This window comes from Octopus sinensis, linkage group LG1 (assembly GCF_006345805.1).
Source record: "Octopus sinensis linkage group LG1, ASM634580v1, whole genome shotgun sequence".
NCBI classification, from domain to species: domain Eukaryota; kingdom Metazoa; phylum Mollusca; class Cephalopoda; order Octopoda; family Octopodidae; genus Octopus; species Octopus sinensis.
The window spans coordinates 176,489,819-176,506,851 of NC_042997.1; the positions used below are offsets into that span (position 1 = coordinate 176,489,819).

At 32.3% G+C, this 17,033-nt stretch overlaps 1 protein-coding gene across 1 annotated transcript in view; it reads left to right on the forward strand.

Annotated features, from left to right (window-relative positions):
* Nucleotides 1-17,033, forward strand: part of LOC115229790 (trafficking protein particle complex subunit 8) — a 96,113-nt gene that overhangs the window by 37,314 nt on the left and 41,766 nt on the right. The window contains exons 4-6 of the mRNA XM_029800109.2: nt 393-567; nt 2,264-2,426; nt 7,896-7,919. Of these exons, the coding sequence (XP_029655969.2) occupies nt 393-567; nt 2,264-2,426; nt 7,896-7,919 (362 nt within the window). The remainder of the gene's footprint in view (nt 1-392; nt 568-2,263; nt 2,427-7,895; nt 7,920-17,033) is intronic.

Sequence of the window (17,033 nt, forward strand, 5' to 3'; positions counted from 1 at the left end):
TGAATCTCAGAATTTGGCTATTTTAATAAAGCTATATTGATTGAGGCAGAAAACCAGAAATTTTTGTTCTTAATCAGTTATAACTGAAGTGTATGTACAGTGACATATTTATATTTTAACTAGTCAATGGGAAGATATATTAAACATTAGCATTATTTAAAAAAAAAAGATTTCCTACTTAAGTGGAAGGACCTACATTCATACCAGAAGGGAATGAATGAAGTGTTCGTCTTTATTGATAGGAATAGTATAAAGAAATGAAAGAAAATGCATGGCCAATATTTTTATAACTGGCTTTATTGAAGTATATATGTAAAAGATAAAAGAAATGGAGAGAATGATCTTTGTTTTTCTTTTTTTTTTGTGACTATTTCTCCTTAACACCAATCTAGGTATGTTTGTTGTGTCTTCTGGTCACACAGATCCAGTAGGTGTCTTCAATACTTTGTCACAACAACAGAGCCAACAGCATAATCAATTTCCTAACAAACTGCCTAAATGGTTCTGTCCAAATATTCTAAAGTACTATGTGTTATTACATGATGTTGTGGAAGGAGAACAAGCAAAGTGAGTATCCTATCAATTCGTTTTTTTTTATCTGTTATGTGTGGAAAGAAGAGCTGTTAGGTAGGCATGTGGGAACATCTCTCATTTGGGAAATCTGCTAACACAGAAATGTTAATCTTATTGTAAGACCACTTGGATTCATGGTACTTGTATTTAACTAGTTTCATTAATGACAAGGAGGTGAGAAATATTCTCTTGGATAGAATGCTATTCTATCACATGTAGCTTTCCCAGTGAACTTTCTCCATCTAGGTAAACTAGATGAATTGTTTTCCTGGACACATCAAAATATTTACAGTAGATATGAATTTATTTGTAAGTCAGTATGTTATTGTTTTATTCAGATTTTCTAAATGTTTACAGCAGATTGGACTCTGCTAAGGACACCCAAAGACCAGATAGTAGTGTTAAATCAGATGACAGATTAAGTCTACTACTCAAGAATAGGTTCAGTCCATTTGACAGGCTGCTGTGCAAATTCTGTATACTCAACTCTCTAGATTCGGGTCAGCTCGGGGCTATTGTAGAAGGCATTTGCCCAAGTAAATCTTAATAGTACCAACATTGGTGAGGTCACCAAGAACCTGCTAGACCTCACCTGAGTAGAGTATAGTATTGAGGGAAAATGCTATAATCTGAAAACAAGAAGTTACCAATGGAGCAAGCTTTAAATTATGAACCGTGTTAATGATGGTAGTGGTGGTGGTAGTAGTGGTTATAAATAGGCCATAAATGTTGGTGGGGGTTTGTTGATGATGGTAATAGTGGTCATGATAATTTCTTTTATAGGCACAATACTAAATAACTAAATTAACCCCTATACTTGACTGGTACTTTATTTTATCACTCCCAGAAGGATGAAAAGTAAAGTTGATCTTGGCAGGATTTAAACTCAGAATATAAAGAGACAAGAAATACTGCTAGGTATATTATCTGATATTTTAGCAGCTTCACAAATCCATCATCATCGATGGTAAAACTTACATTATCTCTGTCATATTACTGAGAACTGGTCTTTGGATTTTATGAACTGTTCCTGGAGTAACATCTGTTAGCATTTTCTAGATCTTTAGACCTCAGAAAAATACAGTTAATTAATATTCATGCTGCCAGAATATGATGGTATTGCAAGTGATAGATATCAACTGGCTCATTTTAATATTATGATAATAACAGATTATATTGTTTGAAAGACATTTGTACTGTTTGTATATATCTGTGTATGTATGTGAACATAGTTATTTTATCTTGCATTGTTTGCTTAGAGATGTCAGGAATGAAAATATTTTGATAAATTATCCAACTGACAAATATTATTTGTTGTTGTTTTATTGTTATAAGCTGAATCTATAGATTGTGCTTTGGCAAACTTTGAATTTAATATTTACTGCCTAAACTTTAAAATCTGCTGTTAAACATTGCTTTCTTTTTTTTAATTTTCATAATTTTTTGTTGTATAAAATTTGAATTGATATGAATTTATTCATTTCCCTTTATTATTGTTGTTACTGCAAAATCAGTAGTTTTAGTTATGCCAGAATCAGTTATTGATAAAATAACACCAGCAAAATACTCAAGTCTAATTAATTGTCTATAACATCAATCCTTGTTTTTTCTTATTTGCTTTGTTCCTTTGTTAGATTTCATTATCATCATCATTATTATTATTACCATTAATATTATTACTATCACAAAGGGCTGAGGCTGTCTACCAGAGCATGAAAACCACATTTGGTGCCCATCTATGCCATTTACTTCAAATAAATTCCCGTTCTGTGCAAACTGCAGAAACCTTCAAGAATGATCAAAATATGCCAGACCCATGGAGCCAATTTTTACATCGGGCACCTGAATCAAATGTAAGTGTTCATTGTTATTTTTTACCTTATAATTTAGAAGTTCAGAATAGGTTAATTTAAGACCTTGCTAAAAGAAAACCTAAAAGTTATTTAATACGGTGTTATTTAAAATTCTTGAAAAGTTTCTTAATGCATGTAGCAGAATATTTTGAAATTATATGTTCTCCTTTCAAGGATGAGTGTTTCTCTCAAAATTCTTCAAACTGAGTATTAGGTTTTTCTGAGTAAATATATCTCTGCTGAGTGAAGCTTTTGGATTTTTTTCCTATTAAGTGTGTGTTTGTGTATACATACAGACCTTTGTTACATTTTCACCAATATCCAAATAAATTTTAACATAGCTCATCTGTTTGGCTTATGCTTTTTCATTTCCAAGACAATTTTATGTACTTGTTTTTTATCTTCACCTTAAAATCACTCAGAGTAATAATAGATGGATGTTTTTAAAACCTTGTTTTTTTTAATAATATATACATATATTTATGAATGTGTATATGTTTATGCATACATAAATATACACTTAATCATTTTGAAATGTCCAAAAAGTTTTCTTTCTAAGGTAATAACCATGTTATTTATATTGATAAAATTCTTATTACACTGCCATGGTTTAGGGAGTTAGTAGATATGCAATTAGTAACATTTCTTGTGTAATATAAGTATTTACATTACATACATACTGACATCTATACAGTGAACAACAATAACATTAATATTATTAAAAGAAATTCAGGACTGTTCTTTTCAAATGAGTTAGTGTATTTCAAAAATATTATGTCTTTAGAATAGTAAACATTTAAAAAAAAATAATAAATATAAGAACTACTGTAAATATTCATAAGAATGCTAATTAGCTTAATTCCTTAGCTTAAATGTAACCAAACAATAGTTTCAGTTCCTGAACGCTATATGATTTGAGAAAAGATTAAAAAAGAATTGCTAATTGTTGTATAATTTTTATACATTCTTAATTATTCAGCTGAATTAAAATCTTCAGTTATAATGTTAAGTGCATAATCATTTTGAAGGGATACTTTGTTCTAATACTAATAATCTTATAGGTTACTGAAATATGCACATAAAAATACATGCAGTGTGTGTGTATGTGCAATGTGGAGTATGCAGAGAGAATAATTCTTTTTGTACATTATGCTGGACATGTTTTACTCTGTTGGGGTGAATTATATGACATGCTTTCTTAAATAGTGAGTTGTTGGAGTGAGTGAATGTAGCTATTGAAGATGATTGTTGTAGCTAGTTACAGATTCATCACCTACTTTCACCATGCTGAAATACAGATGATTTGTTTTAGAAACAGGTTTGTTGTCAAAAATTATGTGCAAATTCGGAATAGTCTTCCTGTTGAAACCGAAAACTGTATGTAAAAAAATGCTTTCCTTGTATAATTATACATCTACAAATATATATATAATTTTCAGCAGTTACCAGCTGATAATAATGTACTGAAACAATTTGAAATAAAGCCTGTCCATTCCCCCTTATATAAAAATTCTTAGACACACACATTCACTCATGCACACACTCACACACACATGCACATTCACAGACACATGCACATACACACACTAACACATGCACACTCTAACACACTCACGCTGTAAAACACATACATGCTCTAAAACACATACACACACTCCAAAACACAGTTATACATAGTTACATACACTACAGTTACACACACAGAGAAACTTACATGCATGCATGCACACACTGACACGCACACAGACACACTTGCACACACTCTCCAGCACATGCATGCACACTTGTGCATACATTCACACAAACATGCACTTGTGCACACAAGCACTTGCATACACTCACATTTGCATGCACACTTGCGGAAAGACAAGCAGTTGTGTGCACACATACTTGCACACACACACATGCGTGCACATGCACACACGTTTGCACACACACACAGTTGCACATGCACACACACATTTGCATGTACACACCGACTTGCACATATACACACAAGTGCTTGCATGCACACACATGCTTGCACACACACACACATACACACTTGCACACACACACACACACATGCTTTCACACACACCCACTTGCACACACATGCTTTCACACACACACACTTGCACTTACACACACACACATACACGCTTACACATACACATACACGATTGCTGAATCTGAAGGAAGAGGCAGTACTTTTGGCTTTGCAAGATTTGCAAGACTGCTGGGAATGTTTCGCTTCAACTTTTATGAAAGAGATGGACAAGGTGGGAATTTGAGAGGGTCAGTATTCTGAGAAGAAAGGACTGAGTGCAGGTCTTAGTCTGGGGCCTGGGAAGTTGGTTGGAGACAAAAAGAGTGATGAGAGGAAAAACAAATAAATGGGAATGTCTGAGTGGAAGTCATTTGAGCCTAGTCAGCTTCAATTATAATTAGTTGTAAGAAAGGTAGAGAGAGGAGATGGCATGCTTGTTAGTGACTTTATGCATACACTATGTTACTGAGTAAACTGAAAACAATTGGTGCTTTACAAGTGAAGTTCCTTTTGATGGGTTAAAATTTTCTTTGTCACTCTTGTCATGACATGCAGAGAAATCAAAGATTGGTGAACTGGAATGTTGTAACCAATTATTAACAAATTCGGTGGCATGTAAAAAGCACCATCCGAATCGTGGCCGAAGCCAGTGCCGCCTCGACTGGCTTCCGTGCAGGTGGCACGTAAAATGCATCAATCCGACCGTGGCCGATGCCAGCCTTGCCTGGCACCAGTGCAGGTGGCATGTAAAAAGCACCCACTACACTCACGGAGTGGTTGGCGTTAGGAAGGGCATCCAGCTGTAGAAACATTGCCAGATAAGACCGGAGCCTGGTGCAGCCTTCTGGTTTCCCAGATCCCCGGTCGAACCGTCCAACCCATGCTAGCATGGAGAACGGACGTTAAACGATGATGATGAAAGCATAATCCCTTTAGAACTATGCAGCAAATACAATACTTTTTTGAATATGTAAATTTATTTACCACATTTGAAGCAATTAGTTTGTCATCTATGAGATCACTTCATTAAGAGTTTACTGATCTTCAAATTTCTTACTTTCAAGTTGCTTATCTTTGACTGATTAAAAATAATATACTGCAGCTTTTTAACCATAAGTGACAAAAAATTATGATGGCTCTTATTTTTATGACATTATGTACATGATATAAGAAACCCTAATTGAAAATTGAGCACTACTTCATGTATTTAAATGTGAGTTGTCAACAGTTATGTACATCATAGCCTATATTAGATATTTGCAGACACAGTCATAGTTTATTCATTCAAAGATGAAGCTTTCTTGTTGCTATTCTAAGTTTCCTATTTCAGTTCTTCATTATGGAAATAGAGAAACAGAGTGAAGCATGAGTTTTGATGATTACACAATATTTTGAATTTAGTTGTAAAAACATTAGTGTTGAATGCATGCTTACAAGAAAGTGTGTATAGTCTCTTATGTGTATGTGTTGGTTTAATCATGTAAATCATTAATTCCTTATTTTCATGCCGGTATCCATGTTGATATAGGTAATCTTCAGAGATTGTGAAGATGAGATAAGCATATCTCTCTCTCTTTGCACTCACTGTTCATTGTCCAGACTGATATTGAACTGGATATCTGAGGAATCCAATGCAAGATCTAATGGTCTGTTTACCAACTTATGTAACTGATATTTGAGTGTATATGTGTTGGATTGACTTCTGTATCATATCTTGTTTGAAAGGACTTTTTAGTTGTCCAAGAATAAGCATTAGCAACAGTCTGTCATTCAGAAACTAGATATATCAAGCCATTGATGGACACATCACATTGCTGAGGGAAATTGAATTCATTAACAACTGCATGAAAATGTCTATTACAATATTTTGCCATGCAATTTTACAGAAAATATATACTATGCCAGTCTTTCTAACAGAAATATGATAGAAATTACAATGAAGTTGAATTCATCTACTTTGAAAGCAAGGAATGTTACTGGGAATAGTTAAATCAAAGCTTAAATAAAATTCAATCATAACTTCAACTGGAATTGTTATTGCCAAAAAATGCATACTGTTGTGAGAATCAGTTAATATACTGAACTGAATTTTGCATCAGAATGTGTGTAAAAGGAGAATCAAATGAACCTTTGCAGCCTTGTTTTACACACATACACACATATATAGACAAACTTAGAGATAGATTTTGTGCAGGTGATTGTAGTATGCCCAATAAAGAAAGCACCCAATGTTATGAAGAGAGTAGGGACACTTAGGAGTTATCCTCTGCTTACAACATGGCAAGATATTGGGATTGTCATCTCTTCAGAGAAGACTCTTAGAAGATGAGTTGTAACATTAGGACATGCAAGAAGACAAACACTGTATAGAAATTTATATACTTATTTGTTGGTGTTGCATTCATCATCTTTATAATGTTATTCTCACACACACACACACACACACACACACATGTGCACAAAACATATTCCAGCAGTACTGTTAAAAGATGTTGAATAATTCAAAAAGTTGTACAGTACAGATTTGTTACAATTTATTTTAATCAATTTTTATACTGGTTTATATAAATGATATACTGATATTTCAACATAAAATGTCCGTTTCTTAGCTTAAAAATGTTTTATTCAAGACTTGAGATGTCCTCTATACTTTAATCTGTTGTTAAAATCATTCTATAATGTTTGTACTTTTTCGTCCAACAACTTTTATTGATCTCAGAAAGAGGGAGATTTTTAAAAATTCTTAATCAGAAAAGTTGCTAAATTAATAAAGTGCTTAGGCTATACTACGAATTTAATGACACTGAAGTCCAAAGAACATTTGAAATTGTGACTTGTGAATTTTTCAAGCTGAGTCATGACATTTTATGTTGGAATATCAGTTATGTAAACAATTTTTGATAATGGTGTGAATAAAGTAAATTGTAATAAATCTGGTCGTATGGCTTTCTGAATTCATTTAACATACACTCACAAACATATACATAGACATGTTCACACATGTACTGTTCCATTTGATTACATCAGTAAATAATTTTGAAGTTGGTACACCATATAGAAAGAATAGAAAAGCTTCCTTGCATTCAGTCCATATGCATTTAAAATAAAATATATACAAAGACTTTCTAAAATCTGTTTTATTCTGTTTCTTGCTATTTGAACACTAACAAAAGCTTTGCGTGGTTACACAAAAAAGAAACACATCAACATGCATAGATATTCATTGTATTTCATCCTCTCATTCTCCTTGTATTATATTTCATTGAAGTTCTAACTTTATGGTTTGAATGTGTGTGAGTGAGATTTTTTTTATTTTTTTTATGCAATCATATGCTTTTGTTATTGTTTACCAGTTATATTGGAAAATCAGCACTAACCTCTCATTTTTCTTCAAAACCATCTAAATTCATTACACTCATGCAGTTTGTTACATTCAACAGGTCATCTCTCCACTTGCTGAAAAGGTATTTGCTTTTGCTGTTTTGCTGCTAGATCCTAAGGTTTTGAAGCCCAGTACAGCAGTTGGATATTTCTCTTGTATGCCTAGTTAGAAGCAGCTAATGCACTGTAAAGATTATTTTATTTTATTTTTTAACCTTAGGTAGATAAAAAAGAAAGCTGTATTAAGTTAACTGTACATAATTAAAAAACTTTGATTTACTATATTATTATAAAATAAAGTAAAATATAGAGAAAACCACATTGTTTTAAATTATCAAATATTTTGAAAATAAGTTAATAACCAATGCTACACAAAAGAATTTTTGCAATATAAGGAAATATAAATAAATTGTCTTTAATATTAATTGTTACAAGAATTTTCAAAATACTTCTGTTTCTATTGATCAGGAACATAATTTTAGTTTCAGTGAATAACTTCTTAGATAACATACCTGCATCCACTTCATATAGGATTGAAATCACAAATCATATTGCAATTGAGGGTTCAAAGTTTTTACAGAAATGTCAAGATTTAATTTTAAAAAATCACCCAGAATATAGCAAGGGTCCTTTTTATATTCTCAGAATATTCTCAGTATTATAACACTATCTGTATTTCTTTGCTTCTTCAAATCTACATAATGGTTCCTTTCATGAATGGTAGAAACTTCATTCTGTAGTTCCTAATGATTTACATTTTTGCTCTTCACCTGTCTTGTCATTTCTGATGTTGCTACTTGCTATTGAGATTGTACTTATTTTTTTCCTTTTTTATCCTAAGAGGTTGGTTATTTTTTTTTCTTTACATTTCAAAATACAGATATAGCACAAATAACAGTACAATATGAAATCAATATTCTATACTCAGTTGTTTGTAGTGTTTTGAATTAGGTTATTTAGAAATTCTGTTGACAAAAGTATGTTCAGATACAGCTGAAGATCTACAAAGTGTAAAAAGGCCAAATGTATTGTCTAGGCAGCTGAATAAAATCTTGGATTTGTCTGTTATATCAGGAATATGAAATTTTTGTTGTGTTGATGTTAAACGCTAGAAAACATTGATAGACTTATAGGCTTAAAGGAAATTATATCAGTAGAACTAAAGATAGTCTTATCAGGATGGAAAGAGCAATACAATATTAACTAATGTAGAGAGCAGTAAAAAGTCATTATGAAGTATCAGTGAACTCAGTCATTTATGCTTTGTTCTAGAGCATTAGTGCAATAAACAAAACAGTTCCAACTGAGAAGTAAAATCATACTAAACTTGGTTTATTGAAAAATTGCTTCTGCACTTCATTCTTACAAAAACAAAAACTTCAAAAAGAGTACCTCATAGTATCTCTTGAATAATGAATTTAGGTATTTTCAACTTCTCTAACGAGATGAACAAACCATAAAATACATTATATTTTCAATTTATTCTATCATCAATTTTCTTAATTTAATATTGAAGTATGCTTCTGGTTGTTCTTGTCATTAGTGAGCTCTTTTTCTCAGGTACATTTCACCAATATAGGTTTTGTTTCTTTATAAAATGTCAGTTTAAAGTGGACTGCAAATGTTGGCTAGTTCTATAGATTTATTATTTTGTTTTTATTACTAAAGTTCTATACTTTAGTCAAGGAAAAGTTCTTTTACCTTGTATGTTTTGTTTTTCAATCATAATTAATCCTTATATCTTGTAATTCATCCAATAATGTTTATTTTTCTTAAAATATTTATAGTGAAACAATCTTTTTAAAATAAGTTAAAATGAATCTCATTAGTTTACAATTATCTCTTGATATAACGACCAACAATTATAACTCCATAACCAAATTCCTAAAATACCACTTACTATTTTAAAGCTAATCTTTTAAAATTACCAATTTCTCTTCAAGAGATTCTAATAATAATAATAAAAAAAAAAAGTATCTTATTTGTATGTCATGTAGATGATTAAAAAAAACTGTGCTCAACCATTTCACTGAAAAGGTTCTATCTTCTATAAACTTGAATATGAAACCTCTTAAATAATTTAGAACAAAGGATTATTTAACAAAAAAAAAGTCTTAAAATATATACTCTATTTTTATATGAAGTTAAAACTGCAAATTATATGAAATAATACAGGCTGATGGTTTGTAATTTTACATTGTATTCAGTATTTCTCTGAAGTAGCTCACAACACCATTTCTCTGAATATTTCCTGAAGGGGTTCTAACCCTGAAATATTGAAATATAGTGTAAAATTACAAACCATCAACCTGTATTATTTCTTATAACTTACTTTATTTTTGCTCTATAAATTTAAAAAAAAAACAAAAAAAACAGCTATACTAATACAATACTCTGTTTATTTTTCTAAGATACTTCATTAAATGACTAGTATAATAATTTGTATCTTGAAAAAGTCATTAAGAAACTTTCTGATTTAAAGCAGTTTTAAGTTGTCTGTTGGTATATACTAGAAAACTGTTTATTTGTTTTGCTGCTTTTATAACTGTATGTCATGATGAAAGTCTTTAGAAGGTTAGTTTAAATCAGGGTTATTGAGACAATGCATGAGACAATATCTTCTGATTAATAAATCAGTTTATAAATAACTATAAATGCACTCCGAAAAATGAAGTGTTATTTAAATTAACCCAATTTTCATATAATTTGTTGATTCGCAGTTCTTTCACCATACACTACATGTTATAAAAAATTTGAAAATACTACTTTGGCAAAAGAACTGGAATATGCAGATGTATTTTGAGTTAATATTTACTATTTTTCTCTCTCTCTTGTCTCAGTTTCCCTTGCTTATTGAACATTTATTCAATAATATTTGCTTTTTTTCAGATTTTTAGAAATAAGCTGATTTGTTTTAACTGTGCTTGAGCTTTATACATATTTATACATTTCATAAAGGTTGAGAATAGTCTTATTGTCAAGCAAAGTAAACTAACTGGTTATTGGCTTTCTAATTTTTCCTTACTTTCTTTTCTTTATGTGGAGATTTTTGTTTTGCGGGTGTTTTTGTTTTCTTTTTTTCTTTCTTTTAGCAAGTATAATTTTAAATTTTACTTTTTTTTTTTTACTATTGAATGTATTACTTTCTGAATGTCATTCCATCACTTTTCATACTATATTTTTGTTTCCTCATTAACTCAGGCGATTATTAATAGCAGATAAGAAAAGCACTGGTCATTTCCCATGTGTTGACCTTTGTTGAAGCCTGTTTCTCAATGCTTTATTAATATACACTGATGATCTGACAGAAACTAGTCAGTTTTCTGTAACATAAGTAGCTTTATCATAAATATACATCTATATTTACATATCCAATTTATCTTGTGAGTGTTGTAGAACAGAAGGTTAACTCATAGCAGGCTGACTATGAAACCTGGATTTGATTTCTGGTTGTAGCCAGCTCACTTTTTTTTAGATTACTAATGTCCTTGGATATTTTTTTCTTTCTTTCTTCCCCTCAATTTTAGATTTCCTATCTGCCCAAGGAAGGCATTAGAAAGTCATTTGAAAGTACAGTTTCTGAGACACTATGACAATTCATAGTTTTTGAAATACTTCACTGTATTCAATTAAAACTGTAGAATCTTTAGAAACTAGAGGTAGTTGGTGTTGGTAGTTATTGAGTATAAAAAGTTTGAAAAGTGGAATCAATTTTGTCATGAGGAAAAGAAGTTTAATGTATGGATAAAACTCAATTGAGAGTTTTTGGACAAAACAGTAAACTTCTTTTCCTCATGATGAATAATTTCTTCCACTTAGTGAAGTTTTTGTATTTAGTATATTTAATTTTCTTTCTTCCTTTTCAAATCAATAGCACCATAATGTTTGTTATTATTCAAGATATGGTTTCTGGATTAGAACCAACATTTTTAGCATTCATTGATTATATACAGCAGTAAATATTTGATAATATTGGTTTAATTATAGTCAATAAATTAAATTACTAAAAGGCAAATTATTGTAATGTAAATTTAATGTTATATTCAGTATCATTATGTGAAATATATAGTTACTAAGTCATATCTGAACTTGAGAATATGACTATTCAACCTGTTAAACTGTATGTATGTGTGTGTATGCATGTATTTAGTTTGATTTGAGAATTACATTTTTTTAGGCATACGCAGACATGTCTTATTTTGCTTCCTTATCAAAATATGGTTGGCAATTAGTCTCTGCATGATTTCCAATTTTTTCTTTAGCTTGTTATGAATTTTATCTCCATTTCAGCTTCAGCTACATTTACAATTGTTCTGTTCAAAGGACTGTTCGTTTTTTTTGTTAATTTTCATCTTTTTCTCTTGCAGCTAAGTAATGAATTGCTAAAATGTTTTCAGATATGTGTATGTATGTGGTATGCATGTGTGTATGTACATCTATGTGTTTTGCTAATGGTTACTGAAGCTGACATTGACTCCTGAATCTTTGTCTTTGGATGGGTTTCATGCATCTTTATCTTTGTATGATATACTATTTTATTTTATATATTTTTTGCTTGTAAAGATGATGTAATTCATTTTTTTATAAAATGACAATGCGATATAATCAAACACTATAAGTATGACAGTGGCAACATAGGTTCCAAGGGAACCCAACTTTGGGTCAAGTAAGCAGGATAAAGAGGCCTCAGAATATGCATACATGTGCTATTCTTACTGTTTTGGAGGGAAGCTTCTACAGTGAATTATCCTGTATTATATCAATGCTCTGCGTTCTCAGTCTCACATATCCTGTGAACCTTGTGAAACCTCTTTGTCTGCAAGATTCCAACTAAGGTAGAAATAAATCTCAGAATCTACTATTTATTCATATTGTTCTTCAAGCAACATTTCTCTGGATATTTTCAACCCTCCTATATGTCCTGTATGACCAAATTATCTGGACTATGTTTTAATTAGAAAACTTACAATCTCCACTTTGTTCCTTATAAGGATACTTTTATTGATAATCCTATCAGTTTGTACTTAATTACGGTAGACTGCAACTCTGTCCTTGATGAACTGTTGCCTTGTACCACTAAATCTACCTTAGTTTTGATGTTGTATTGTTCATGGTGTATTCATGAAGTTAAATTATCTACTAAACATTGCTCTACATAGAACTTCAGCTATCAAAAGCTTCCATGTGCACAATGTACTGTTTGCACGCTCTTTGTGACAGTTCACATTGTGATATACTTGTATACATACTGGCTTTTAATTTTGTTTGAAAACTGTTCTGGTTAAATCAAATTATATGTGCCATGTTATGCCTATATTATTCATGTAATTGATCTATTTGTATGTTCTCGAGTTGATTTGGTATTGGCACCACCAGCCTAGATACTAATTTTGTTAATATGGTGCTTTATAAGCCAAACCATTCTCCAACTCCTTTTTTATTGCTCTCTTATCAGATACATTGAGCAAGTGAGGTCACTATCTTGTCAAAGGAATTGTCACATAACAGGATATCCATGATTACTCAGCATTGGCACTTGTCTGCATGTAACATTTTATCAAAGATTTTTCTAAGCAGAGCCATAGGCTCATAAGGCTAGTTTCCTGGATTCTGTGATGTATATATATTTCCCCCTTGGATGGGACACTAGTCCATCATAGAATAACTCACTTTTGCCAGCTGAATGCACTTGAGTAATGTGAGACGAAGTGTTTTTCTCAAACACAATGTATCTCCTGGTCCAGTAATTGAAACCGCAATCTTATTCTATCGGTCTCTTTTGTTGAACAGCTAAGTTACGGGGATGTAAATACACCAACATCGGTTGTCAAGTGATGGTGGCAGAACACACACACACATATATATACGATGGGCTTATTTCACTTCCGTCTACCAAATCCACTCACGAGGCTTGGGTTGGTCCAAGGCTATGATAGAAGACACTTTCCCAAGGTGCCATGCAGTGGGACTGAACCTGGAACCTATTATATATATAAGTCATAAATGACAGAAAAATAGTTTGATGGAATTTTATTTAACAATAAGAAAATTCTAATGTAAGTAATTTATTATTAAATATAAAATTATTTACATATCTTTAAGTTACGAAACAAATTTTCTTATTGTTAAATGAAATTACATCAAACTGTTTCTGTCATTTATGACTTTATCATCTTCTTGTGTATCATACTATATATTCCATATATTTTGTAGTATGTTACATTAAGGTGCCTTTTTCTTTTTTTTTTGTTACAAATGCTACTGGATTATTTGAGTCCATATGTTGTAATTTTATATATAAATATATGGCACTTGTGCCAGTAGCACGTAAAAAGCACCGAGTGTGGTCAGTGCCAGTGTTGCCAGGTTGGCTCCCATGCCTGCGGCATGTAAAAAAACACCATTCGAGTGTGGTCAATGTCAGTATCGCTTGACTGGCCCCTGTGCTGCTGGCATGTAAAAAGCACCCACTATACTCTCAGAGTGGTTGGCGTTAGGAAGGGCATCAATCTGTAGAAACATTGCCAGATCAGATTGGAGCCTGGTGCAGCCTCCTGGCTTGCCAGTCCTCAGTCAAACTGTCCAACCCATGCCAGCATGGAAAGCTGACGTTAAACAATGATAATGAACCTTACAATCATGAATGCAACACACTAACCAGTAAGCCATGTGCCTCCATGTATATGTGTCTGTGTGTTAATAATGATCTCTACTAGCCTGTTTGAATTCAACAGATTATCTCCTGTTTATAAAAGTCTACTTTTATAATTGTGGAAGAAAATCTTCATTGGGCTACACTCAGTTCCTTACTAAAATATCATTCTGAATTGTAAAATCTGCCTTATAATCATAAACACATAAACCAATACTCAATTGCTAATTCTTTATTCATTGCATTCAGTATCAAAGGATAATTCTGCTATCCATTAAGTTTTTTCTTTTTGTCCTTTCATTCTTACTTTGCTAATATGGTTTTTATTTTTTATCCAACACTTTCTCATATTCTTAAGTATGGAAAGTATTTATTCTGATTCAAATCATCTTTATCACTTAACATATGTTTTCTAGGAAAGCATGGGTTGGATGGTTTGATAGGTGGCCAGCTCAAATTGTCTGTTTTAGTATGGTTTCTACAGCTGGATACCCTTCATAAAATCAACTGCATAAGAATGTACTGGGTGCTTTTCCATGTGACACTGGCACAGGTGCCTTCCCATGTGGCACTGGCACAGGTGCTTTTCCATGTGACACTGGCATAGGTGCTTTTCCATGTGGCATTGGCATAGGTGCTTTTCCATGTGGCATTGGCATAGGTGCTTTTCCATGTGGCACTGGCACAGGTGCTCCACAATGTAGCACTGGCACAGGTGCTTGTCCATGTGACACTGGCACAGGTGCTTGTCCATGTGACACTGGCACAGGTGCTTGTCCATGTGGCACTGGCACAGGTGCTTGTCCATGTGACACTAGCAGAGGTGCTTGTCTATGTGGCACCGGTATGGGTGCTTTTCCATGTGGTACCGGTATGGGTGATTTTCCATGTGGTACCGGTATGGGTGCTTTTCCACATGGTACCAGCATCCATGAATTCACAAGACAAGGACCTTTCAGCTGACAGAGGGATATGCTTGTATGTATAGATGGCTATGATTTTATTTAGCTTGATGTGTCTTTCTAAGTACAGCAAATTGCCAGAAGTCTTGGTCCGTTGTCATTTCCTCAGTGAGACCTAGCCTCTGAAGATCCTTCTCACTACTTCATCCTACATCTTCCTCGGTCTACCCATTCCATATGTGTGCACTACAATTAGAGATTGGTACTTCTTTATGCATTTGTCCTCATCCATACACGTCACTTGACCATACCAGCACAGTCTTCTGTCTTGTGTACTACACCTGATGTCTCTTATACTCAATTTTTCTCTGAAATCATTTATGCTCTGTTGTACATGCACACTAACATTACCCATCCAGTGGAGTATGCTAGCTTCATTTCTTTCAAGTCTTCACATGTTCTCACAAGTCATAACCCATCTTGCTACCTTGTAGCATAGCTTTTCGTACACAGGCATCATGTAATCAACCATTCACTCTGAGGGAGAAGCCTTTTGTTATCAACAAAAGTAGCAGCTCTGAGCTTTGCTCAACCTGTTTGTTTCTAGTAACTATGCTTCTGGAGCTTCCTCTGCCTAGGTAACGGAAACTGTCTACTATTTCTAAGGATCCTCCCAGACGTTTGAAGGAGTCTATTTTCTGCACATTCCTAGTATTTATTGTACCTGCACATCTGCTACACACAAAATCTACTTTCTCTGTTTTTTTTCTTCACTTACCTCATTCTCACATCGTATGAAATTATAATGATATATTAGTTGACATATCTTTGACAGAATGTTTTAAAATTTTCTATTTCATATATTTTTTTATACTGAGATGCTTATTAGGCTTAAAACATAGCTATTAATATATAGGTTTAGCAACATTATTTTGAAATCCAAGGCTGTCTATAAATACTCTTCAAATAGATGACTATGTATTCATCCATTTCTGCACAGCCATACATTCTAGGCAGAAGTGGATCAAGATTTAACAATATGTATTTTGTAATAATTAGGGATCGCTTCTGAAATATATTACTCTAGTTAAATAGCCAAATTTCACATTGTAAAATATATTTATTTTGTACAAAATTTTAAGGTATGTTGACAGTTTTGGACTGTATAAAATCAGGCCTCTACATTAAATCTGTCTGATGGTTGATCTTTTCCCCCCACCAAAATGATAAAATAATTACTAGAAATATAATAAAGGATTAGATTCAGGTGATGATGTACATCTACTTAAAAATGAATCAGAATTAGTCCATAAATTTGTATGTCCTTTAATGATGTGTATGTGTATTTTTAATGATATATACATATTTTAGTGTATGTGTGTTTGATATACCAATTTCTACATACAGTTGACTGTTTTCAACAAATAGCTTTTAACAGTTTTAGAAATATTTTCATCTGCATTGTTTTGTAAGGACATCCTTTCTATTATAGAATTTTGAGTAATAGCCAGAATGAATAAATTGTATACCTTATTAAAATTATATGTGTGTATATTTGTGTTTATGCTTCCACACCATTTAAAACTTGTGTTTATAAGCCTTTTTATGTCTAGTTTGACAAGTTGTGATTCATAAGATAACTA